This window comes from Trichogramma pretiosum, unplaced genomic scaffold (genome assembly GCF_000599845.2).
Source record: "Trichogramma pretiosum strain Unisexual culture from Peru unplaced genomic scaffold, Tpre_2.0 scaffold3, whole genome shotgun sequence".
Classification (NCBI taxonomy): Eukaryota; Metazoa; Arthropoda; class Insecta; order Hymenoptera; family Trichogrammatidae; genus Trichogramma; species Trichogramma pretiosum.
The window spans coordinates 3,182,969-3,210,536 of record NW_019641698.1 but is presented as its reverse complement, the minus strand read 5'-3'; the positions used below and the strand labels follow the sequence as shown (position 1 = coordinate 3,210,536).

The 27,568-nt window shown below is 37.6% G+C and overlaps 3 protein-coding genes across 4 annotated transcripts; all 3 read left to right on the top strand.

Annotated features, from left to right (window-relative positions):
* Nucleotides 1-713: 713 nt before the first annotated feature.
* Nucleotides 714-3,981, top strand: LOC106650940 (cyclin-dependent kinase inhibitor 1B-like). The gene is made up of 2 exons (XM_014369226.2): nt 714-1,624; nt 2,217-3,981. Exons 1-2 carry the CDS (start codon nt 976-978, stop codon nt 2,312-2,314), a joined length of 747 nt encoding a protein of 248 aa, XP_014224712.1. The 5' UTR covers nt 714-975; the 3' UTR covers nt 2,315-3,981.
* A 975-nt stretch (nt 3,982-4,956) lies between these two features.
* On the top strand, nt 4,957-7,774 carry LOC106650872 (RING finger and CHY zinc finger domain-containing protein 1). Its single transcript, XM_023462371.1, has 5 exons — nt 4,957-6,063; nt 6,186-6,503; nt 6,570-6,848; nt 7,227-7,317; nt 7,375-7,774. The coding sequence occupies exons 1-5, from the start codon at nt 5,935-5,937 to the stop codon at nt 7,455-7,457; spliced, it is 900 nt and encodes a 299-aa protein (XP_023318139.1). The 5' UTR covers nt 4,957-5,934; the 3' UTR covers nt 7,458-7,774.
* Nucleotides 7,775-10,656: 2,882 nt separating this feature from the next.
* On the top strand, nt 10,657-27,007 carry LOC106650967 (transcriptional activator Myb). Of its 2 annotated transcripts, none has more exons than XM_014369280.2 (9): nt 10,657-11,320; nt 18,237-18,534; nt 19,618-19,782; nt 22,207-22,522; nt 22,598-22,931; nt 22,999-23,713; nt 23,817-23,906; nt 25,915-26,028; nt 26,145-27,007. In XM_014369280.2, exons 1-9 carry the CDS (start codon nt 11,193-11,195, stop codon nt 26,277-26,279), a joined length of 2,295 nt encoding a protein of 764 aa, XP_014224766.1. In that variant the 5' UTR covers nt 10,657-11,192; the 3' UTR covers nt 26,280-27,007. The 2 variants fall into 2 exon arrangements, with proteins under 2 accessions (XP_014224766.1, XP_014224767.1); XM_014369281.2 differs by lacking the exon at nt 10,657-11,320 and adding an exon at nt 14,937-16,752.
* Nucleotides 27,008-27,568: the final 561 nt, after the last annotated feature.

Genomic DNA, 27,568 nt, shown 5'->3' with positions numbered 1-27,568 from the left:
CGACGCCCTATAGGTATTCTCGAAGCAATGCGCCGCACATATATAACGAGTGCAGCGCGCGAGGCTTTTTGGACGAACGACGGTGCATACCTATAAGCGGTATGGGTAAGTCGAGAGCGCACGGCGCGAGCCTCGCTAAACTGCTGCCCTACATGTATCGACGACGGTCCGCGCTTTCGTGCTGCTGCTGCTTTCAGCGCGCTGAAAAACACGCGTAAAAAGATCTGCCTCGAGCGCACCTAAACCATATGGCTTACTATAGGCATCGCGGAAGTCTAGTCGATGAATTTTCGATGCGAAACAATATACCGTGCAATCTATTGGAAAGAGTCATTTGGCCAAAAAAGAGAAAAGGTCGCTCACGGAGAAAGGCATTTTTACCTCGCCGATACATCTGTATGGATGTCGTTGATCGCGTATAGCATATCTAGTTGTATACATAGGCAGCTGCATTTCAAAGTTTTTCGGAGTCGTCGCTCGGATCGTCGCCATGTTATTCGTATCATAATATACCCGCAACAGTCGGAGGCCAGCGCCTCGAAACGACTACAGCAGCGCCGCCATGAAGCTTCGCAGCCGAATTCGACGCTCGGCACGGCCGTGTCTGTTTTAACGCGTTACCTTACCCTTATACGCGCTGCTTGCTTATCGCCGCCGCGCCACGCCACGCCACACACACGCGCGCGCGACGCCACACACCGACGCAGCAGCTAGGCAGTGAGGGGCCAGACAGAGACAGACGCGCCGCTACGCCTCGCAATCGGCCGCTCTGCTAATACTACGCGCTACTCTATTCGCCGCCATACTGCGTCCGCAACGGACAGGCTTGTCTCTGTGTGCTGTGCGACTAGTGACTGTGTGTCTCGCCAAGAGTGAGAAAAAGAGAGAGAGAGAGCTTTGTTTTCCTGTTTCCTTGTTGTTAACCAAGTTTTGACAATTAAAAAGTGAGTCGAAGTGGCAATAGAATACTGTAATATGAGTGCGCGAGTGTTAAATCAAGCCGCGATGATGTCCGAAATGACCAGGATGGCCTCAAGTGCAAGCAATTCGACTAAGGTTATTCCCTCCAAGTATCGCATCTCTCCCAATCAAGCAGCTCTGGCCAAAGTGCGTCGTGATTTGTTTGGACCCGTGGATCATGCTGCTACCCAAGCGCTCGTCGACCGCGAGCTCAAAGCTCAGGCGGAACTCGATTCCAAGCGATGGGGATTCGACTTTAAGATGGAGAGGCCCCTCAAAGGCACCAGATACGATTGGAAGCTCATCTCAGACAAAGATTATGTTCCAGAGCCATATGCTCTTAGAAGCATGAAATGTCTCACTAAGCGTAGGTCGTTCTACGCCAGTAAGTTGACCAAACCACAGTGCTCCTTGAAGCTTACTCCAAATAAGCTCTCAAAAATTATTTCTGAAACAATCATCAAAGAAGTTGTTGCACCCGATTGTCAAATTTCTTGCACAAGCACATGTGAAAAGACACCACCACAGCAAGAAATTAGATCAGCGCTTGAAAGTAAATCACACAGTTTGGCAAATATTAGCAAATATTCACAGAATGATGAAAGCAGTTCACCTAAATCTAAACAATCTTCTCCAGCGACGCAGAAACAAGTACCCATCACTGGTTAGTACAAAATTATTATTACCAAACAGTATTTTGCTTACGTAACTTCCTATTTCACTATTAAGAACTCATCTATCTTACTACGTAATCAAGTTTTTAACTAAGAACTTAGTTAGACAGTGGAGTTCTTTTAAATTTTTTTAAAATCTTTCACGCAAAGATTTTATCAATCTTCCGTTGGAAATTCACATGGTTCTTTTAAATACAAATTTTTTTAATACTTGAAAACCATTCTATTATTTGTTTGTATTAAGGACATCCGGATTCTAGTCCAAAATTCAAATTGCCAAACACATTTTGTGAAACTTCTACTAAATATATGTCTACAAAGCTCAATTAAAACCTTAAGAACATGTAAAAGATGTTTCCATAGAGCCTTGTAGATATATATTCTGTAGAAGTTGTAGAAACTTGTTTGAAAATTCAAATTTTAAAATAAGCGATTCAGGTATTTTTAAATCAATCTAATAAGGAAACATTTAATAAATATAAATACTTACATCTTATGCTGATTTATTATCAATTTTTAGTTATATTTTGTAACAGTTAAATACTAGAATAGTATTTTCTAATATTTCCTCTTATTTTTCAGAATTTTTGAAAAACCGTAAACGACCCCTGTCATCTAAGAACAAGTCAATAGAACCACCACTAAAAATATCAAGAAATACAAATGTTCTTCAAAGATAAAAAGATCTTCATCTTCATAATTGTCTTGATATGTATATGTATATCAATATTGTATCTGCTTGTACAATGAAGTATATAAAATTATAAAATTAGTATACAAGAAATGATATGTTCTACAGTGTTAAGGACTTGAAAAGTTTTCTACGGACCATTTGCAGTGCCATTGATTTATAATGTGCCAATTTAATTGGAAAAAAAGACAAATTTCATGTGCAGTGAAATGAAGAAACAAGATTGAAAAGGCTTTAGAATGGCCCATGTAGAATGATTTTCAATATGTAATCCTATCTTTTGAAGTTTGTGTTATAAGTGATCAATATTTTAAACTAAATCTATTGTTATAATTTAGCAATTAATCACTTATTTGTAATCAAATTTCTAGTAATTTTAGAAAAAAATTCATTTGCATACTTTCAATGCTTCTTAGTTACTCTCTTAAAATAATGACAAGCTGATCACGGGCTGTGCAATACCCAATAGCTATATTGGTCGCCGTTGCAAAATTTTGCAAGATTTTTAGCAATTTTGAAATGTCATTGTGAGACTATAACCAATATGTACTGGTTTGAATAAGAAATGAAATGCTGCTGAGGGTGCAATATACCCTAGAGTAACTAAGAAGTGTTATTATAAAAAGGTGTGCTATGGTTTTTATTTAATGATCTCATCATTGTTTAGACTTTTGTTGATTGAAACTAATAATTTGAATATGTTATGCGCGATAGATTGTTTTATGTAGAATCTTAATAGTCATTATGAAATTGGAAGAAATTATTGCAATTACTCTTTCGTCATGGTGGCACTTAAGAATATAAAATCTATTGAATCATTTGTGATGATTTAAAATTTGCATATAACATGTTCCATATTGAGCAATGTCATAAACAAAAGTTCTAGATCAGAAAAACTTTAGAATTAACTTCTATATAATATAACTGTATGGCGTAATTGTTATTTGTCAAGTGCCCGTGTGCTTTACTTTAAAAGATTAATGTGCAGATGAATTAATTAATAGATTCTATTATTAAATTTATAAAAATAGAGTTAGTTTGATTCATTTATGCACTTGATTTATGGTGGTTGATGAAAATAGATAGTTACTAGTATCAAACTTTGGAATCATTGTCTTTCGACGAATCATGGTCGTTTACTTTTTCAGTATTTTGTTCCATATACAACTAAAATTAGTGTTATTCATTACTAATTATCATGTAATATTGTTTTGTGCATCGAAAATTTAAGCATTCTCTGTATTACTGCATTACTGAGTACTACATATGAATAATTTAATCTTTTGAGCAAAAAGTTAAATTTGAGATCAAATAGTAGTTATCAAGCTACAACAAATTTCAACTGTAGATCAATAATGTATCAGACAATGTTTGATGAATAATTTATTGTTTATGACCACTGTATATTTACTGATTTTCTGACTTGATCCTAGCAGCATGGTTTATTTGATTAAATAGTAATCATTTACAATAGAATTTTCTATTATCAATTGATCAATAGTTTTCAATTAACTACTTTCCAAATAGTTTTGATTAAAGTGCGCCAGACAATTTGTAGATTTTATTTAATAAAAACTTATTCTTGTAGTAATATAAGATTACAATATTATTGTATTTACTCTACTTCTTGTAAATAAATCTATTTTATTAAACTAACAAAAAACAGGTTGTTTTATTTAAAAAAAACATTCTATTGAAGCCATTGTAAAATTATACTGAAAATATCGGAATACATTCAACGATGCTCCATCAAAACCGTGGAGCACTGGATGAAAAAATGTATGCAGATCTATTCAAGTTTTATATTTGCATTATAATCTATTACTGATTTACAAAGTCACTTGAAAGTTATTATCAGCATCAAGTTAGATCGCCATTATTCAATTAGAAAATATCATTTTATCTGTTCTATGAGAACAATTTTCACTTCTGCTTTTAAAACATATTAATAGTAAAAAATATCGAATTATAACAATGTACTTGTTGAGTTTTACAACAAACGTCTTGTAAATTCATAACAATCGGCCATTATAGGTCAGTTCATTATCCATCGTAAGTAAAAAAATAACTTACTCCAATTCATGTATTCAAAACATGTTATGTTTTTTTTTCATAATTAGATTATCGAATTATAATTTTTATCATAATATTATACACGGAAAAATTTGAATTAATTATCGAAAGAAAAGTATCGCTAATGTTGTAGGACACTGGTAAAACAAGTATTTGTAGTTTGCAAATGCATTGATATTTATTTCTGAAAACGCATTGTTATCAATTCAATTTAATACTAATATTGTAAAGCTGATCATATGATACTTAAAAATAAAAAAGTAAGTATTACTTGGAACTATTCAAAATGATGACATTTTAGGTAAAGTATGATCTGAAATGAATAAGGCTGGCTGTAGTTTTCAATTAAATAGAAAGAAATTGTTTTAGTAAATTTATCGATTTATTCTACCTGACCATTAGTTTTAAATTAATATCAAAACACTGATAATTTTTTAATTACACTCTTATTAGTACTAAAAAAAATGATAACGAATTCCGATGAGTGTGTCCTATTTATTAAAAAAAGTATAAAATTTGAAGAGTCGAAGAATGAAACACTAAACTATTGGATGGCTTATCTTCTGGCTAATATTTATTGACAGGCAGCAAAAGCTCAAAATACCTCCCTTATCATCGTTAGAGCCGTTAGAGGTCGTACCGGCGCGCGTCACGCAAGGAAAAAAAAATCGCGTAATTCATGTGACACACATCGGCAGAAATGCAGCATAGCTAATAGGTTTGGCTTCGTCGCCAATCATAAAAATCGAACGCAGCGATACGCGAGCGCGTTTCAGTGCTCGTTGTGTATAGTGTACACTTTATATTATAATACACTAGGTATACTGTATATACTGGCAGGTGCTACTCTGTCTCGCGGCGCGTATAGTCTCCCGCGCAATATAATCTGTATCAAGTGCAGTTATACACACAGGCGACGACTAATTGGTGCAGTGCAGGTTGTGGTATATACGGACTGCTGCTGCAGCGCACCGTGTATAAATCTGTCAAAACGGGCGATCCCGCGCGCATCGAAGAGAGACTCGATAATAGTCTGCAGCAGCAGTCGTCGGTATAATTCGCAGCAGTAGCAGCAGCAGACTCGGTGCGGACGAACTCATCGTCGTCGTCGTCGTTGTCGTCGACGCGCACAGTTTTCGCATTGCCTGCGCCTCTCGATGCTGCTGCGAAGACGGACTAAGTAATAATAGCGCGAGGAGCAAAGGCGCAGAGCAGAGAAAGGCGTTGACGTAAGTGTGAGATTTTCGCGTATATGTGTGCGCGTGCTGCTGCTACGTCAGGTGTCTGAATATAGTGAACACATACAAACGATACATAGTTTCATTTATAGACCCATTGGCCACACACTGGATCACAGTGTCGTGCTCCTCTGGCTGCTTATTCAGTGATCAGTGCTTTTCTAGTCACACTCATATTAGCGCCCCGACGAGCTGGTTTCGACCGTGCGAAACTCACTATATAGCTGTGGCGAATATATCTCTTGCATGCCGTTTGCTTTGCCACGGAATTAATCGTTAGACAATATACTTTTTCAGCATGGACCAGGATCAAGAACAGACTAAGGCTAACTCAAGCCTCAAAACTTCTGAAACACCCGCTGACAAACCACAAGTTATCGAGGACAAGTACGGCTGTGAGCATTATAAAAGAAAATCAAAATTTGTGGTTGGTATTTAAACATTTATCAAAACTCTTCTGCTCTTAACCTATAATCATTTACTTTTGTTAATAATTTTTCCATCAACTCTTTTTAATTAAGTAATGTTTTATTGTTTAATTTACTCTAGACTCCTTGCTGCGATAAGGTTTATCCATGCAGGTTCTGTCATGATGAACAAGAGGCTCATACAGTAAAGCGTAAAGAAGTCACTGAACTTATTTGTGTATTATGTGATACTCGTCAACCTGTGCAGGCAACCTGCCAAAAGTGTCATGTGAGATTTGGAAAGTATACTTGCCTAGAGTGTAATTTGTTTGATGACGAAGATAAAAATCAATATCATTGTGATGGATGCGGGATCTGTAGATTAGGAGGCAGAGACAGATTTTTCCATTGTGCTAAGTGCAATATGTGTCTCCCAGTTGAGCTTCAAAATGGACACAAAGTAAAAAAGATTTATTAGATATTCTCTAAATTCAACTCTGTTGTTAATTATCATTTGCATTTTCAGTGTGTTGAAAATGTTTCCCATGCTAATTGCCCAGTATGTTTGGAAGATATTCATACAAGTCGAATTCCTTGTCACATTCCCAATTGTGGTCATCTGCTTCATAGAACTTGTTTTGAAGACTTGTTACATTCAGGACACTATGCTTGTCCAACATGCCAAGTATCACTTTTGGACATGAGCGATTTGTGGAGATTTTTGGATAATGAAGTGACTATGACTCCCATGCCCCCAGAATACAAAGACTTCAAAGCTGAAATTTTGTGTAAAGATTGTCATGAGGTAATCTTATTAAATTAATTCAGAAAAACAATGTATATTTTGGTTACATGAGAATACTTCATTATAATTTTAATTTGATTTGCTTATTTGTTAGATGAAATTGATGAAAAGTTTTTGTATACAATGAGAAACTTGACAAATTAGATTATAATAAAATATTTTTAGATTATTTAGTATTTTATGATAATAATTTTTTATATGATTGTTACTTTAATTAAGAAATTGTCTACTTGGTATTGAGAATAATCATTATTGGGTATATTTATAAATTGTTAGCATATAATTAATCATATTATGAATTATTTTGCTCTCTAGATAGACACTTTCTTTTATTGGTGTGTTATAAATTTATGAATTATCTACATTTAAAAATTCTAGGAATCCACTGTGAAATTCCATGTTGTTGGACTGAAATGTTTAAGCTGTGGTAGTTACAATACATGTAGAATCAAAGGATCACCTTGTCCTGGTAAGCTAAATTAATCTGTAAAAAATTCATTTAATTTATTCTAAATTATTTTAACAGATCCAGAATCTTTGGACGTGGCTGCTAGTGGTAGTCATTCAGGAAATGATGATCATCAACCTCAAGGATCACAAACACAGTAGCAAAAATTATTAAGATGCTGGAAAAATGTAACCTTTCATTCCTTGTGCATGATACTAAAATATTTTTTTTTACGAAAATAAGATTTATTGCGTTTTGTGAGTACATATAAATCATTTTAGGTTTATAAAAAGGTGGCATCTATTATCAGGATTTTTCGACAAAGTTTTTTATGAAGTTTATAGTCATTCAAAAATAATGTGCAAAATTTTCATAGACAATCATTTAAATCATCTAGTTACCCAACATCTATATACATACTATACTCATCAATTATAATAACAAAACTATTAAAAAAGTTTTGAAAAATTCTATATACATTCACTATAAAAATTTTGTAGGTAGACAGTTTTATTGTATTCAACATTTTTGAATGTATTTTTATTTTATTATTTTAGAAAAAAATTTGAGATGAATATTTACATTTTTTATGGATTAAATATTGTTATAGCATAATTGAGTATGAAATAGTTACAATGGCTCTTTTTCCAAGAAATTGTAGTAATTTTATCAAAAAAATAGTTGAAAATATTATTGCATTGTTGAGTTGATCTTTAGGTTTTCTTAAAAAATTATCATATTACCTATACATAAACACGTAAGATTAGATATTTTAAAATATATTTAAATTTATAAACTCTTTAATCAAATCAAAAATTGGTTGTATTTAAGAAGTAGACGATTAATTTTGTTTGCTATAAATCAAATTACAATGTGTATTAAGAAAACCTATTATATATAATCGAATAACCAATACCAAATTATTGTGAATTACATCTAATGCTTTGATTATAAAATTTATATTTATGTCAAATAACTACCGTTTTCAGAGATGAATAGGCACTTAATCAATTTTTTGTTATTATATAACTTCGTAAAACAACGATACTTTAATTTGTACAAAATATCATTTTTGATTCTCAATAATAATTGATCAACTGAAGTATTCGTAAAATTGTATAAATTATTTTAAAACAGATCATTTATCTAAAAATAAATGTTTACTTATTATGCGTTTTATCTTGACAACTAGAAATGAGAAGTAATTGAATAATTGTATACAAAAAATATAATACATTTTCTAAGATTTTTCAACAAAGATGAAATTTCAAGTATACGATCGAGACCTAAAGGAATTTGAACTGAAGAATATCTCAAAACCGTAAGTTTGGTTCAAACTTTTGGAAATTTTTTAAAGTCAACTCATTCCAGTTAACTCCAGAATAAAAATGGAAAATAATGAACTTCATTTTCTGAGACTTCTACTAGAAAATTTTCCTACACGACTTTACGTCATGTGAAGTCCTGTAGGACTGTCGAGCTTATAAAAATAATACAAGGAGACCACTTCAGCTCTGCAGAACTTAAAGACAGCCCCATATGGGGCAAATCTTTCCCAAAAATTGTTTGTGGTTACCTGGTAATGATAATGAAGCTCCCCTTGAGGCCCATTTTTAAAAGCATTTTCTATTTTATATAAAAATCGTTGTGATTCTTTATCTCGAAATAGAAGTACTTGAACGAAAAACTGCTAGAACCAAAAATTATAAATTTTTCAAAGAATCTGCCTAAATTTTATCAGAATTTTTGGGAACATCTAGCACACTTTTTACGAAGTCCTAAAAACTTAAAAAAAAAGGGTAATTTTGGGCCTCGCAAATTAAGTAATAAATTGTCTCGAAAGTTTTGGAAAATTCTGGCGGATTCTTTGAAAAAATTTAATACTTTTTTGTTCATTGCATTTCTTCGTTCAAGCGCTTCCATTCCGAGGTAAAAAATCGCAAAGATTTTTGAATAAAATAGAAAATTCTTTTTAAAATGAGCCTCAAGGCTCATGGGATACAACAAGAAGACCTTCCCACCTTTGGATCACATATCCTTCCCAAAACTTTTTTGGAGTTTTGTGGTACCTATTAATGAAGCTCCCTGTGCTTAGTTAAACTCCAAAAAAGTTTTGGGAAGGATCTGTGATCCAAAGGTGGAAAGATCTCCTTGTAAATATATGGAGTTTCATTGTTCGACCAGGCGACCCCAAAAATTTTTTGGGGAAGATTCATTACCCAGAGCCGAAGTGGTCTCTTTGTTAGTTGACAAGTTTCAGAAAACAGAATCTAAAATTTTTACCTTAGCTTCATTGTCGAGTTACAGTACTGTGCAGATTAATTATTTCTAATACCGTTTTATAAAAAATGGAATCAATTGCACTTGACAAAAATTTTTATTAAAATAGAACTTGGTGCGACGAAATATTGAATAAGTTGCCGGGAAATTCTTTATGTATCGTTTTATTCAATTATTAAGTTTTAGGATTTGATAGAGTGTTATATAAAATAAGACATGCGTCGAAAATTCATTGCACAGGCACAGCTATAATACAGAGGTTTGACGATCTGAATACATCTGGAGAGGAAAATTTTCACTGACCACGCAGATATTTAATCCTTGACCGCTTGTATTCAAGCAAGTTAGAGAAAAAGGAAGTATTCTATAGCATATCATGTAGATCGCGTATGTAAATGATCAGACGTTTTCACTTTCTATAAATTACACCCACTATTTTTTCCACGATTTCTCAGAAAAACACGATGATTCCGTTTCGGCTGTAGAACTAATATTTTTGCGCTTTGTCTGTGCGAGTACTATAAATGATCGTCTTATTCATACAATGCTTCAAGTTAGTAAGCTATAGAGATTCATATTAAAGCAAACTCACGAGTTATGATTTACTTAGAATAGCTGCAATTAATTTTTTATATTTTATCATTCATAACCCGAAGTGATTTAAGATTTTAGATAATTACTTTCAGTACGTTTTCTAAGTTTAATTTTAAAAATTCTTAAGCACACGGGTAATTTCTAGATCTAAATCAAATTGCGGTATTCGGCATTGATTTTGACCTGCGCTTATTTTCTTTTTGTTCTATGTGTCTAAATGATAATGACGTTTGCACATGCACGTGCGACGAAGCACACCCGATGAAAAGAAATTGATCACTCATGCCCTCGACTCAAGCGAGAGAATAGCTGAAAAGCGAAGATTTAGTCAGGTGCAGAGCAACGCACGAGGTTTTGTTTATAACGTCGCTGTTGTTGTCTTACGTCTGCAGAGCAGAAGGAAAAGCTTTCGCGCAAGAAAGGGGATTGTCTTCGATCTCGGGACGCCTCGTGTGTTTATACCGACTGGAAGTATGATTTGGACATTGAACACGTAAATATCGTGTATTTATCATAAGTGTAGATATGTGTGGGTTAGCGTTCATAAATAATAATATCCCAAACTCGAGCTCATACATTTTCACGTGCGGCCAGTGTGTTATATGCAATTAAAACTTCGCGACGTCGAATCGTGCTTTATTCTTCAGTACGTGTATTTTTTCGGCTTTTACTTCCATTTAAATGGTAAATAAAGTAAATAGAAAACGTGAGCCAGGAGCAAGTGCACGACAGACGTCTACCTTGCGTCGCACTTTCAAGTAGATTGAGTTCCGAAAACGTATACAACGTGTGAGAATGAGAGAAATTGACTAAGAAAAGATGAAGAGAAAAACGCCTTAGAATCCGATCTGTGAAGAAAAATCTGTGAAAGTCGAATTCGAGTCGAAAATCGTAAAAGGTGTGCGGAGCTTGTCAGGGTCATCCATCGAAGTCGAACTCGGGGCCGCGTGGGCGCACTTCGGGTTCGATAGATCGGCGGTGTCTGGGTGGGACCGAAATTCAATCGCGGACGCGAGCGAGAAATGGAGTCTCTGACATTTCACGGCTTCCAAAACGAAGACTGGACATTGCCGTTCGAACAGTTGCCGGACTTGATAGCCGTCACCACTGTACCCCTGTCTGCAGTCTGCTACTACCATAATAACAAGCGGTGAGGAAAGTTCGTTTGTTTATTTTTTTCTTGTCCCCCTGTCTTTGATCTGCGAAATTCGTAAGCGTCGATTGATTGAATCATCGCACGTAATTCATCCGGTCGAAATCGGAAATCGAGAGGGGTATTGCAGACGTTTCAAAGGTAAGTTGGTATGATGCGTTTGTTTGCACAAAATACAAAAAAAGAGGGCAAAAACATGTTTATATGCGAATGACGTAATTACATGGTAGCGGGGCGGCATCGCATCGAGATATTGTGACTTGCGAGAGGAAGCCGCGCGGCGTCGGCGGCAAGTTTGAGAGAATTTTTGCCGGGAAACGACGGGCCAATTGCGAAGCGCCCAGGAGTAGTGGGTGACTATATGTACCTCCACCACAAATAATGAAAGGTGTGCTGCGCTCCCGCGCGCGCGCGCGCGCACCGACGACGACGAGTGCCCGAAAATTCGCGCAAAATACGCACGCACACGACTGCTTGGCCGAGTGCATAGTCGTGAAATAAACAAAACACCAACAACAACGAAACTTCCGCAATCGGGGTGACAGGGTCTTTCTTTCATTCATTTGTTTGACAAAGATGATTTCGAATTGATGGTTTGGACTCGCGATTTTTGCTGGCGATAACAATTACTCTTTTTTACATTTCAGATTTATAGCTCATGTGATTAATAATTTTGATAAATTATTATAATGGTAAATACAAAACTTATTTTGTACTGACAACTACTCGTAAAATTGTACTGAAATCAGCTAAAATAATTTAGCAAAAATGATCGCACTCGATAGACTTAAGCAAAACATAAATCGCTACAGGGAAGTCAGGTACAAACTCAACTTTCTTACGTTGCATTGTTGCACGCTACGTGCAAATCCCCGCGCTTGGCCCTTTTCGAATTGCGCTCGACAGTGTATCGCTGCATTCGCATGTATCTCCGAAATTCCACTCTACGCTCATAAGTATATACCGTACCCAAGTCTCAACCTTTTGTTTCTTTTTTCATTTCTTTGTGCTCGGTCATTCTTGGAGGGAAGTAAAGAGTCAAGGCGTCGAGTTCATCGTAATAAAACAAAAAAATAATAATAACAATCGTAAGGATGGTCGAGTCGTGGCATTGCAGGCGGTGGTAGTAGTAGGAAATAATGCATATAAGGGATATAGCGAAGTACGCGCTTATATATTCCGCTCGCGCGCCTTATCGATAGCGACCATCCTCCCCGTTATATTTTCTCTCTCTCTCTTTCTTTGCGTGTTGGGGCAGGATGCGAAGAATTGCACACACAAGCGGGCGACGATACTGTACCCATATTATATACATAAGAATCGAGGCGCGCACATATTGCAGAACTTTCCCCCGGCTCGAGAGTCGCATGTTCGCGGTAGTACCTAAGGTAGTGTATATGTTTGGTGTATATATATAGCACATGCAGGACTGCACGTACATATATAGTACAAGGCAGCTGCGTCTCTCTCTCTCTCTCTCTCTCTCTCTCTCTCTCTCTCTCTATCTCTTGCGAATATAATGTGTTCGTATGCTGCTGTATGTGCATATGCGCGCGCGCGTATAGCCCATGGGTTCTGGCGTTCGTCATTCCATGGGTGTGCGCCATGGCCCTGCACACAGCCGTCGTCGTATATAAATACCTACTGGCGTGTACGTATAGCAAGGAAAGCGCATAATTCTGCGCATGTGTCTGCATGTGCGTGTTTGCCCTTGCCATTGCTGATTGCCAGCAAATAAAATATGTATGCTAGTGTGTGCGTGCGTGTGTGTGCGTGTCTGCGACTGTGCAAGAGAGCTTGTTTACACACACGCACACACACGTATTCGGAGCATTTCGGAGCATATGTATTAAAAGATCTTAATGCCAACATCAAGCTGTATAAGCCGGCGCGCGGCAATTGGCCTGTGTTATAAGCACAGCATAGCAGCGCACACACGTGTCTCGGGCGGTCTCTTCCTACTTATATTTACGTACTTGTATGCGTGCGTTTGGATTGCCTACTTATTATGCTTATGAGATGGAAACTGCAAGATTCATCTATATAAGCCAGCATAGCGTGCCGAGACGCGATCGTGTTATTCGTTCGGGTTACTCGCGAGCCGAGAGAGCCGCGATCTCGAGGCTCGAGGAATATCGCCTATTTGGATACTCTATATACGACTTCTCGGTATACCTATATAATATATCACTGTATATAAGAGAAATATGTACATGAGTCAAGCTCCGGCGCTCGCGAGACTCGACTTAAAGAGCCAAAAGTTCCTTTCCGCGTCTCGCTTTGCCACTCCGCGCGCACGAGGCCTACATTTATGTATTGTGTGTGTGTGTGTGTGTATTTTTCTCTGACTCTAAGCACACATCGATAGACACAACACGCGTGTGTATAGCGTAACATTTCATTGAGCGCATATGCCGCACACGGCTGCTCGCTCCGCTGCTGCTGTTGTTTCTTTAACGTTCTAGCCCCCGAGGCACAAGCTGCTGTATATATATATCTGCTGTTATATAGTACTCCTATATAAGCTTGTGCAATGAGTTGTCGGGTGACGAGAGGTATCGCGCGAGAGAGGATCTGTATGAGGAGCCCGCGCACAGCGAGAAAAATATGAATCGGATCTGGGATGGTGGCTCACGGCCGCGCTCCGAAATGCATCGTCGTAATTCGTGCTCGAGCCCGCGTCATTCGCCTCCAACAGAGAAAGCTTTGCAGGCAGGAGGTAGAGGAATCTTCCTCTTTTATTGTACATTAAAACGAGCCGGCTCGAGATTCCATATACAATTTTAAATGGCCTTACAGCGACTTGGAAAGTGAATGTTAAAACACGCGTGTCCAACTTGGCTCGAATCCAGGGGGAAATCGCGCTCATTGTCAATGTATCATTACAGTACAGATGCGCAAGCGTGCTTTCTTCATTAACGCGAGAAAAGAAGAATAGCGCGCGAAAACAAGGCGAACGCTCTTGCGCGCCTACATATATCGCGAGATTGGAATATCAGACAGCGGTGTACGCAAAAAAAAAGAGAACGAGAGAAGGAAGAAAAAAAAATTTCCAACCACCCGATCGCACGTATGTATATGTGGGCATATGCATTTTTAAGTGTGCTCGTATATACACACACACAAGAGTCGAAGGAGCGCCGAAGCGTGCGAGGCAAAGGACTGCACCGGCTGCGTCGAGCTGCGTGCGCCCGCCGCAAACTACGGCGCGAACCAATACAACTTCAACGACGACGACGAAGTATGTGTGTGTGTGCGTATCGTATAATATATACCGAGGGCGCATGTGCATCACCGGCATGTGTATGCGAAATTTTACCCGCGACGACTTACAGTCGGCACTCGGCACAAGCGGGCTTTGCTCTCGTGTATTATAAGGCATACTCACACAAAGAAGCTATTATTACGAGCGCTCACCGACGCGCAGGGCACCTTTAGGCGTGTATGTATATACATACTGTATAAGGTATATCCTGTGTGTGTGCGGCCACTGTAAGACGAGGACTCACACACACTCCTATAGACGAACTTTGAGCGGGATCTCTGCCTGCTGCCTGCCACTACCATCGCGGATTATACTCGCAGTGGTCTTGTGCTTTTGCGCCGGCTCATCTAGCAGTGTTCGGCTGTCTGCCTGCCGGGTGTAAAGGCCCTCGCGTGCCGTCTCGAAAAGACTCAAAGTGTATATACGTACATGTGCCGAACGGTATCGTATGCGCGCGTTTGTTTCTGTGTGGTGTTGGTGTGCTGCTTTACATAATACATTATAAAATTCTTGCAACACCGTGTATAGACACACAGCCAGGGGAGTTCTTATTTCGACTCTTCAAATATATATTTTGTAAAAATTACTGCGTCTACACGAGGAAATCGCGCTTCCAAGAGAGAAAAAGCAGCGCAGTTAATCAGTGCAAAAAGGTTGTCTCTCGTGCGCCGGCAATCTCCCTTCTCCTCAGTGTTCTTCGCAACTCCGAGTCATCGCTATAGCCAATCCGTAACTCGAGCTGCAGCTTCCTTCATCCACGTACATATACGAGATGCACCCGTACATGTATAAGGGAACGTTACGTCGGTATAACATTTAAAAATCAACGATGCCAACTTTCGAACGCTTCGAACGCAGATTTTCCGCCCTTTGAATTTTCGCACTGACTCGGTGAGTCAAGCACGACAACGTAACGGCGCGACGACGCCGCAGTGCATCGCGGTTCGCGAGTTGTGTGCAGTAGGCGGTATCGGAACACCGGCAGCGCAGGTCCAACGTCTCTATATATAAATACAACGAGTGTCAGTGTGTGTTGTGTTGGCGCGTTGGTGTGCAGTAGTGTATACGTGCAGTTTCGAACTTGGCAGCAGCATTATAATACGTAACATTCACCGGCGGTCTGCATCCTATATGTATACATACAATACACGTTCGTATTAAACACATACACAGACAGAGGCATGCGCCGCCGCTCGTGTGAGAGAGCAGGACAACAAGAGTCAGTCTCCGCGCGGCATCTACTGTCTCTGTCTGCACTAGGCTTCACTTCGCCATAGTCTCTCTCGGCTCTCGAGCAGTATACAGTGCTGGTGTGTTAGTGCGCGCGCTTTCGCAGCAGCAGCAGCAGCAGCAGCAGAGGGTCTGCGTTCGCTATATTATAGCGCTGTACAACCCATGGTAGCAGTGCCCCGCTGCTTGTGTAAAAAGCTTCGCGCAGTATATAGCAGCAGCAGCAGCACATAAGTATGCTTTGCTAACAGTGCGCGTCTGTATGTAACCATACACGAGTCCGACCGGTATCACTCACGGGACTCGAGGACGACGACGCTATGGCAAGCATCTGCCTCTCTGCTTTCCGCGACTGAAACTTCCGTCTCTCTCTATCTCTCTAACTTCATCTCTTTTCTCTCGATCGCGTTTCGTCGCGCACAGTGCATTTATGTCATTTATATACACATACGTTTAAGTGTGTGCTCGTTCTACGTGTCCGTGTGTTAGTGCATACCAAGTGTTACCAAGTGTTAGGTGAATTGCATCTTGACCATTGGCCATCTTGCGAACACACACACGCGCATATTCGCACACATAAACTGGAGCGCCGACGCATTTTAGTTGTTGCTACGTAATATACAACGACGTCGAGAGACCTTGGGCACCGAGAGCCGTCCACTGGGTTATAGGAACAGAACCCCATCGAGCTGATATACCCGTACCGGCGTCTATCTCTCTCGCTCGCACCGCATTATCTTCTTGCGCCTTTGTTTTTGCGCGCCGAGAGAACGCTTTGACGCTGCTATACTTCTGTTCTGCTGCCGCCGATGCTGATGCCGCAGCAGCTCAGGCGTCTATTTAACAATTAAAACGCCTCTACGAGCCTCGAGGGTCGACTTCACGGATCACTTCGACGACGCTTCGAGGATTCGTCCGAATAACATGAAAATATGTAATTATTATTGAATTTATTACATTTTTCGGTTCTTTTTTTTGTTTGCAAAATTAGTAAAATTAATTTATCGATTTATTAATGGACACAAAAATACTAAACATCGCGCGCTTTTAACAAGTTGAATGATGCATTACAACCCGACAACCGATGTGCAATTCATGGCGTCAACAAACATCGTTGCCAACAAGTTTTTTTTATAGGCGTCCTTGAAACACCATTATCGACCGATTATAATGACACCATGAATATTTGAGATTTAGCAATTCGGTTTTCTTTGCTTTGAAAATTATTTGTACACAGTAATGTTGATGAATTATTTGTTATTTAACACAACATTAGTTTAGTCATGGAAACATTTATTGCTTCACTCAATATTTGAGAAATTTTTGTCATTCAAATCGTAATTTCTTTTTTCACTGTACAAACGCTTTCGCAACTTTCGTATGATTGGTTTTGTGTACATGTTTTCTTAAAATTCAATAACGCTTGCAGATCGGAGCTTGGGCGCGCAAGGAAAAACCCGAAGTGTATCCCTGTTTATCCCTGTTTATCCCCCGTTTATCCCTTAAAAAAAAACTGCATTGCACGAAATATCAGAATGCTCAATGTTCAAAACAAAAAATGTCAGCATTGAGCAAGTGCAAGGTGTTGTACCAAATTAATCGTATGTAAATATGTCATCAAACATTTAGAAGCACTTTACAAAAAGTGTGTGAGAATTATAACCTACTTTTTACCGCCAGTTGTATTACTTTATGTTATACTTTCGCCGCGTTTTTCCGCACTCTTCGTTGCAATAGTGGATTGACGGAAATCAATCGTTTACTCGTGGTTTTAAAGAGCCGCTATTTATACAAAGAATCTCTTGAATACTACAATCTCGGATTGATTATGTAATGTGCTATTTCAAAATTAGCCTATTAAGGAATGTTGATTTTTTTCTTCTAATTTTTATTTCTCCAGTAATTCAGATGTTACATATTTCATTGAATCACAAAAAAAGATTTATTTTTTACTTGTAAATCATTTAAATAATTATTAGATTATTGAAGAAATTGAAGTTTATCTGGTAATAACAATACATCAGCTTTTGTTTACATATCTTTTCAATACATGTACCTATACAAATCGCCTTTGGTATAACTAATCAAACTTTGCTTATGTTTCTTGTATTTTACATTTTGATGACAATTATCTCTCAACTTAAGGGTATATAATACATGCTTGTCGAGACTTTGTATTTACAGATATATGGAATACATTTACAGGATTATTGCAATTTATAAACTTACAGTTTGCTTGCATAGTATCGACCGATTTTGATACGATTAATCGTATGAATTAAAGTTTTAACTATCGCTTACTTTTTTAACATTGATTATATTATACGCGCTATTAATTTTTTTCGAAATTACGCTTGGTAAAGCGTTATCCATTCGAGAATTGAACATAATTTTTTTTTCTCTTCTCGTTTATTGCAGGGTCCACTTATCGCGCGTAGAGTCGAACAGCGAGATTGAGTCCGACGCAGAGACCAAACATGCTGTCGTCTTACAGCAGCACCAACAACAGCAGCAGCAGCAATCGTCGCAGCTGCCAGCGGTGCAGCCGCTACCCGACTTGGTGGAAATGGAGGTGATGCTACCGACGCACGCACAAACGATCGAGATATCGGACGTCTCGGCGGACGTACCATTAGTGGTGGCTCAAGCGACCAAAAAAAGCAAATCCACAGCCAATGGAAAACACATCTACAAAGGTCGATGGAACAAAGACGAGGTGCGTTTCGACTACTCGTTCGCGAGTTGTACTCGTTCCTCTTCCATGCGCTATGAAGCCTCTAATCGCTCATGTAGTTTATCGCAAAGTCGGACAAAGATTACGTACGTCAGAAATGTGGATACCAAAAAAAAAAAAGAAAAAAAGATGGCCCTGTAAAGAATCACACTTGGAGCGTGCTCGAAAGAGCTACACGTTGCGCGAGCAAAAATCGAAAACGTAAAAGAAAAGTGAAATTTGGTAAAGCACGTGTTTGCCATTAATTTTTCTAATTCAAATCAATAGTACAGCGTCTCTACTTTTACTTTTATTTCACGCTTGCTTAATATTTCGATGTAATGATTTTATGTACGCACGAACGAAGCCAGCAGGCATCAGGGGAGTGTTTGAGTTAGTCATGTCGTAGTGCTGTGTATGTATATTTTGCACATACGCACACAGACACGCACACGCGCGTCACAAATACAGTACACATATATATATAAAGGCACGCCGTAGATCAGGCATATAAAGGGTCGTGCGGCAACCGAGCGGGTGAAAGAGGGTAAGTTTTGCGGCATATGCGTATAAGGTTGGCCGTGCAAGTATACATACACACGAGTGAAAGTACGTCTGTGTGTGTGTGTGTATGTGCGCGCATATGTATTAACGCGTAGCTATCCGACCAATACACGAGCAGGCAGACGCGCACACACGCACATGGATACAGACTACGCAGCGCGCATAAGCATACATAACATATACACATGTATGGTTTCCCATGGGAAATGCACGCTCGCAGCGATCACACGTTCTTTCCTATATTATGCTTAGAGTATCTGCGCGGAAGTATATATATGCCTAGACTCTGCAAGGGATGACGATGCGCATTCTCATTTATATATAATAATACATATATACTCTACGTCCCGAGTGTTTAGCATTAGAATTCGGTGAAGCTCGATGACGATTTCCTGATTTCGTATGCGAGATAAGATAAGAGGCGGGGGGCGCCCCCTCGCCATATTCGCAAGGCCTACGATCGAGCGATTCTTTCTTTTTTTAACTCTCGTTCGCATTTTTTGCGGTTTTTTTGTCGAGCAGGATGCTTTGCTCAAGGAGCTAGTGACCGACGCCCTGGATGCGAATATGCAACCGAGATGGGAAATGATCGCGGAACACTTCAGAAATCGAAGCGACGTTCAGTGTCAGCAGAGATGGGCCAAGGTTGTCAACCCTGCTCTCGTCAAAGGTCCTTGGACCAAAGAGGTAAGTCCTGATCGCACGTGCGATTCATAACTTTTTTCAATTATTCGATTCTCGATTTGAAAAATATTTTTGTTTAAATCTTTAAATTTGTATAAAACCAAACAGACGCACCCTATGATATCGAAAGAAACATTTGCGAACACGTCACAACTTGTTCGTGCTTTGTACGTACTTTCTACACGGACAATCATCCCTAGCAATTCGAACCCCTCTCGGATTCAGTCATCGTCCCGACCGTTTTTTGTGAACTGATTACAAAGTGAATTCGAATGAACGGCGTCTGATCTCGAGGACAGTCTGAAAAAATATCTACTTTGATCCGCGCACGATCGATCCCACGAAATAGTTTTCATTTTGAAACTAGTCAAACTCGCAATTTTATTCCATCTCTACATAATTACAGTAAAAAAAAAAAAAAAACCACCAAAGACATGAAAAAAAAGAAAAAATGATTGCGTCAGATTTGCTTTCCTGACCGTCACACGTGTGGGGTTGCTACTCGTGGAAGTAAAGAGAGCAGGTGGTAGTTGAACCATACCATTTCAAGGGGGAGACCTAGGGTAGAGACCGTACAGGATGTTGCGCTCGCTATATAAATTATAGTTCGTACTTCTCTACGCCGAGCGCAGGAATAAGTGAAGAATGTTTTAATTTACTACGAAATTTGAAATATTCCCTATCGTCGAGCGATGCACGCAACTATCGACATTTTCGCTCAACTTATTCGCGCTTTGATGGCTTCCGTTTCGTGGGATTTCCGATTCAACTTATCGTCGTCGCCTGTGATGAATGACTTTTTTGAAATAATCTACGAAATTAAGATCTCGTACACAGAGCAGTGTAGCAAACCTTAAAGTCTGAAAATTACAGCGACACGTGTAGAAGCTATACTATCATAAATTGAACTTTATCGATTAAACAAACGAATTTAACGCGATTGTTAAGCGCGAATCACTTACCCGATGCATATCGCAGTTTTGGTATACGCAATGAGCTTGCACCGCGTAAAAGTACTCGAGACACATGTCAGAAGCTTACTCTTACACGAGGACATCTCTCTTTCTCCGCCTCGAGTGCACGTGCGCACACATCGATCCGAGGGGCTTGACCCTTCGAGCAACTCTGCAAATTTTTTTGTTTTTTCGTTCAAACCCCCTAGTAAAATACACCGGTGCGTATAAAAATCTTTTCAAAAAGTTCGCGAAATCCCAACGCATGTACAGAACCACTGCGCTGCAACAAATATATCATACGTATCTAAACATTGAATACCCACTATAGTTTTACATTCCTACAGTATGACGGCACTGTATAAGCGTTTCTCATCCCCACTCGTGTCACGCAGTTTTTTTTTATACTTAAAACAGGCCTCTATATACGTTGTCCACCTGGCACGAGGTACTCGATGCTACTTTGCTTCTTCCGCAAGTGTTACCCAAAATTAGTATGTCACGTTTCTGGTGCGTTCCTGAGAATATTTTCCCCGCGTTTTTTTTTTATTGCTGACTGATGCACTTACCCGTATACAAAACCGAGTATTGAATTATAAGTTTTATTTTACTGTAGAATCCACGCGGTAAATTATTTTTCTCATGATGTACTGACCATGAAACCTTCGAACTAACCAAAATAGGATATGAACGAAACATAAGAAGGACTTATTTGACCACCAAGTATGGCGGAAGTCGCTTCAATTTTTATTGAAGGTTTCACCTTATTACGATCGGTGTTACTTGTATTTGAAAATTACGATTATTGTTTCTTAAAATTATAATAATTGACATTAATTTCATTGATCAATAAGCAAAACAATGGCATTTAAAAATCATTTCATTCGTGAATCGTTGATCTTTGAAAAAGAAAATTTGCTTTCCCAATAAAATCGTTCTGTCAAGTTTTAGCAGCGTTGTATCTAAAGAAAGAATATTTTTTTAAAGATTCACAGTGCAGCGCGCGAGGTGCATCAAGTTAAAAAATGTGTGGTACCCTTTAAGGCAAAACAAACACCAAGAATAAAACCGGTTTTGATTTCTTAGAATTAGGTTACCTCTTTCGAATATGAATACATAAAACTTACACTTGGAATCATCTTGTCTCCTGGTACGTTCTACATCGCTATGTAGTATATACATCATCTCATTTGCACCTTTTGACCCAACTGTACATCACATGTTTCGTATCATTTTTTACTGTGCCGCATCGACCGAATAAATTAAAAATGCTTTTTTGAATTGTGCCTATCTGGTGTGGGGACGATTAAGGGAACGGTTGTCTATGACTGTGCTGCGTGTATGTTCTCAGTTGTACATGTTTCAATCGAACGAACCAAATAATATATTAAATATATTTTTTTAATTTTGACTGAATCAAAGAATACAATTATCACTTTATAGGTTTGCACTTCTAACATAATAATGTTTATAGGAGGATCAAAAAGTTGTGGACCTGGTGCAACGCTACGGAGCGAAAAAATGGACACTCATAGCGCGTCACTTGAAAGGCCGGATTGGCAAACAATGCCGAGAGCGCTGGCACAATCACTTGAATCCTATTATCAAAAAGACTGCTTGGACGGAGGAAGAAGACCATATAATCTTCGTTGCTCACAAGCGCGTTGGTAACCAGTGGGCTAAAATAGCAAAACTTTTACCCGGGCGAACGGATAATGCCATCAAAAATCACTGGAACAGTACGATGCGAAGAAAATACGAAGCCGACGATGGCAAAAAGAGTTCTCGAGGTAATATATTTATTTTTACTTGATATTAAAATCATTTTTCTCGCTTACACTGAATTGGACGATTTTCTCCCGTAGGTCGAGGTAAAAAACGAACTAGCACAGCGCCTGCCAGCACCAGCACGAACTTGACAGGAGTGGCAGATAGATTGATGAAAATGGAGGTTGAAACACAAAATGAGACGAATTCGAGTGCACCTACTGAACATGAAACAATGGGTGAATGGTCACCGCAATGGGGTTTTGTGGACCCACAGCAACAAAGCCAACAACAAACATCTCAAAGTCAGCTTGAACTAACGTATTCCGATCGTCAAATAATCCACCAACAAGCATACCAGGAAGGTTTACAAATAAATCGCTCTCCGATATCAACTCAACATCAGTTGACTATATCGCCGTTTTCAAAGCTGTACGGTTACTTTCGTTCTATTTTTTTCCGACATGATTACTTGAGTTAATGGTTTACTTTTTTACAGATACTACGATGGTTTAGAAGTAGCTCCTAATTCGAGGTCAAACGAAATTAACCTCGTACCTATGCCTGACTTTGAAGATGCGGATACATCGACCATGGAGCGAGAAAAAAGTAGTACTCCATCGATTTTGCGCAAGCGAGCTCACAAAAATCTTGAGAATCAAGATTATTTAATGACATCGTATCCAGACATCGAATCCGCGCCTGGTGGTTTCCTAGGCAATCCTTCAACTCCAATCAAGCAGTTGCCTTTTAGCCCGTCACAATTTCTGAACAGCCTGTCTTCAGATATGTCATCTTGGCCTAGAGCAAGCACGCCTAAAACCAAGCAAGAGAGTCCAGCATCATTGACGACACCTCAACCATCGATCTTGCGTCGTGGCACTATTGCAGAAAGCACAGACCGAGTCACCCCCAGAACTCCTACTCCATTCAAAAATGCTCTAGCTGAATTGGAGCGTCGAAGTCCAATTGCCAAAATCAATCAGACCAATACACCTAACAGGCTGGAAGCTCTTTCCGAAATCATCAAGCAAGAAGCAGATCGTGAAAGTCTTGCCGGTACGAGCAATGACAGCCTGCTTCAAGATTCGGGTTATGGTACAGGTCGTCGGCGTGGAAAAGAAAACAGTGCACCAGGGGGAAGAAAAGCTCGCAAAGCACTTTGCCAAGCTTGGCAAGATAGCTCCGAAATGAGCTTTGCCGTCGAAACTCCAGTGAGTGATAAAAAGATTCTTAAATCGTTGATTGATTTAAGATTGAATCATCGATACTTTTTACATCATTGAAGTTGGATGATAAATTCAATTTCTATTTCAGAGCAAAAGCATAGACTCTTCAGTTCTGTTTTCTCCATCTGGTCTGGCATTGGATGACAGTTTTCTCACGGCTGGTCCAAGTCCACTAAAGGTACATATTGATGAACCTCTTTGCGATTTGTTAAATCCTGAACAACCTGCCATGTCCTGGACATATACCCGCAATTCTCGCCTTTAGACACGCTAGCCGGCCTTTTTTCACACTTTATTTCTTTCTTTTCTTTTGTTTCTAACTAATTTCTGTTTTTAATTCCATTATCACAACATACAACATTTGCACGTTTTTGTGTTAGCTACATGTGTAGTATTTTTTATTTGTTATTTCAGACCTAATAGATTCATTTGTTTATGCAGTGACGATGAAAGTTCCCAAAAAGACTTAAAACCATTTTTTTAAACTTAAATCTCAAAAAAGTACTTCGAAAGAATGTGAAAATATATTTTATACGCATATTAATAAATATATATGAGGGGAACACTTGTTTACCAAGAAGCATGGAACCTTGTTACTAAGCTTCTTTTAGTTTGCTTGAACCTGTATAAGAAACACTTCGTTGCTATGACCCTTTCATACGGCCATTAAACGAAATTTAAAGAATCTCTACGAGTTTTGATACTGATTTGAAGACTTTTTGGTTTCTGAATTTCAAAAACGACTTTCTTATCTAACGCATGCTAGTGGTTCTATAAAAGGGTCGTAGCTATAGGTTTTTCATTTTTAGGTTCAAGCAAACTAAAAAAGTTTAGGAGAGAGATTCCATGTAATTTGGTAAAAATGAATTCCACCCTAATATATATTAATATATATTGTATTTGTACATATTGTATATAATATGAATATATCTTGCTTAACATTTTAAAGCACAACTTTTTAAGTTGCAGACGAGATATAAGCAAATAAGATATGACTTACCTTGGATTTATTATTTGTAAAAATTTTGGTTATTTTACCCTATACCTATGAAATTTTTAATAGTTATTAACATTACAGCATATAACCATATTAAATTTTCAAAGTACAAGTTAGCTTTAAGCTTCTAGCACTAACAATTACGTAATCAAAACTCGATGCATTTATTTCATCGTATTTTACTAAATTTAATAAAATTGCTTGCAGTAATGTCAAGAGTAAAAACATTTTTTAGGAATCAATTAATTGAATCGTCATGAATTAATTTTTCTAAGTGGAATTTTTTTGTCATAAAAATTATTTTAAATCTTGCTTCTTTTTGAGTCGTAATTTTTAAACAAAAATGTTTTACTTTTATGTTGAATGAATTTTTATAAATATATATAAATATCTATTTATTAACGTTATCTTTATTAATGTTGTCTTTTTTTTAATTAATTTTGAGTTTGTAATAAATTTTTAGTCATCATGATTCATGTAAAAAGCATGCCTTATACTGAAACACATCGGTTTCTTGTAAATAGGCCTGGTCTAGCGTACCAAAGCAATTCCCGACCACAGAATCCTTTTTCCTTGCTTTTTTGTAACAAGCAATTCCTTATATCTGGCCCTTCAAATTTAAATATGATACGTTGTTTATTAAAATAAATTCAAAAATCAATTGAATGCTCAGTCCCAAAGATAATAACATAAAATGATGCCTTAAGGATGCAAGTGTAATTTATGCGAATACACGTTGTAATCAAATATATAAAATATATAGAGGCCTAGTCACTCCGATTTTTTATCAAAATTATTCAAAATAAAACGATAGAGAATTAATAAAATAAGGAAGGTGAAAAATAAGGAAAAATAATTTTCATTACTTTGTCTTATTTCTCCCAGACTTATAATTATTGTTATTCTATCGTGATTGTTAGAAAGTAATTAAAGTATACTAAGATTTTCTAATAATATGGGAACCATGTTGAGGAAATGACTCGATCAACATAAAATAATAAAGCGATTATTAATGATCGCGTTTGAGTAGCTTAGTCATTTTCTTATTAATAAATTTTAAGGAGAGAATAAGATTGAGAACCAATTTCTAAGAAAAATCTCTATTTTCTGTACGAACACATTTTCTTTACTGCATTTTTCCGAACTATGAACTGCCGGCTGTAGCTAGTGTGTCAATTCCTCTTTCCAGACTCCTCACGACTCTGCACCTATGCAACGGAGGCCTAATGCGAAGAGAGCCATTTCATTTGATACTTTCGATAGTCCAAATAGTACAAGTGCAGCGCCATCAAAAATTCCGAAGGTGAGCATTGATGATTATTTTTATCCGATTTTTGTATTTTTTAATAGAAATTTCTCATTATAATGTTCACTATATATTTATCAAATAAATTTTAATAATTTTTTAAATCATTTTAGATGAACTTTGAAGTGCAATGGGTTGCTGTAGCTTGTGGACGAACTCAAGACCAGCTAGATATGACCCAGGCAGCACGGAATTTCCTCAACCTACACGGTTACACGCCTCTACGTCCGCGGTCTCTTAATTTCTAAAATTTCTGAAAGACTGTTATGACGTTGTCAGTCTGTTTCAATGTATAAGTAGTATAGAATCAGATAGTACAAAGATTGTACTAAAAATTTTCTATCGTAAAATCGAAAATAGTTTATTAGTTATGTATATGTAGAATGTTAAACTGATACATATACAATATATATGTATGGGGTTTTGATACTCACGAGCTCATCGTGATTTTCAGTGCAAATTGTAATATGAACCTAAAATAAGTGTGTTTAAAGCGTATTTTTACACATTTTTATCTAAAAAAAAGTTTTAAGACATTTTTTTGTAAGAAAAAATGCAGTTTGTAGTGGTGTTTCTTGCAGTAAACAATGTATTGTATACTTGAAATATCCATTTACAAGTATATGAATTGTCAAATTCACCAATTAGATTCTATCAAACTTTTTATATCAATGTTTTTAGATGAATTTTCACTTTATACTGTAGTTTTATTCTTTCCTGCCTCTCTTTTTCTTAGTGTATACAGCTTTTTCAGGAAAATAATTTTTATAATTTTGATAATAGAGGAGATAGCATTACGAAAATATATTATATTTACACTTTTTTCATTTTTAGCATCAAATTTTATGAATTTTAATAGTACTTCGTCTATTTGATGTAACAATATATGAAAATTTGTTGTGACCATTATGTACAAATCAATAATAATTGGTTCATGTTAATGCAATCAACCAATAAAGTGTCATTAATCACCGAACTTTTATCGATGTTATTGTTTTATTTGAACATTATTGTCAATCTAACTATTGAATCACAGAGCTTAAAATAATTAAAATAACAATTCGCTATCGACAAATTAAAGAACCCATTTTTTAAATAATCTTATTATTTATTCGTGTGTAAATAGTTGTTTCAAGCTGCAACTGTTAGTCCGGGCGCTGGTGACATTTGAGTGAACTTGCGAGATCCCCTCGGCGAGTTGACGGATTTCTATGTTTTTTGGGTCGCTGAAACCGAATTTGAAGGTCGCCAGGCCGAATTCCTGGTAAATTTTTTGTTATAAACAAATTAATTGTTTAAACAGCCATATCTTGAAAAATATTGAAGATAGATCAAAACAATTTGTTTTTATTTCATTCGTCTTTAGAAAACAAAGAAATTCCATTAAATTAATTGAAAATCCGTCCACTAGAAAAAAGTGGACGGATTGGACGGACGGAAAAGTGGGCGTCTACAGATTGCATTATAAACAATTTTACCTACATAAAAATTATGTTACATCATTCTGTAGGTTATTACCTTTAAAATGAGACGTCCA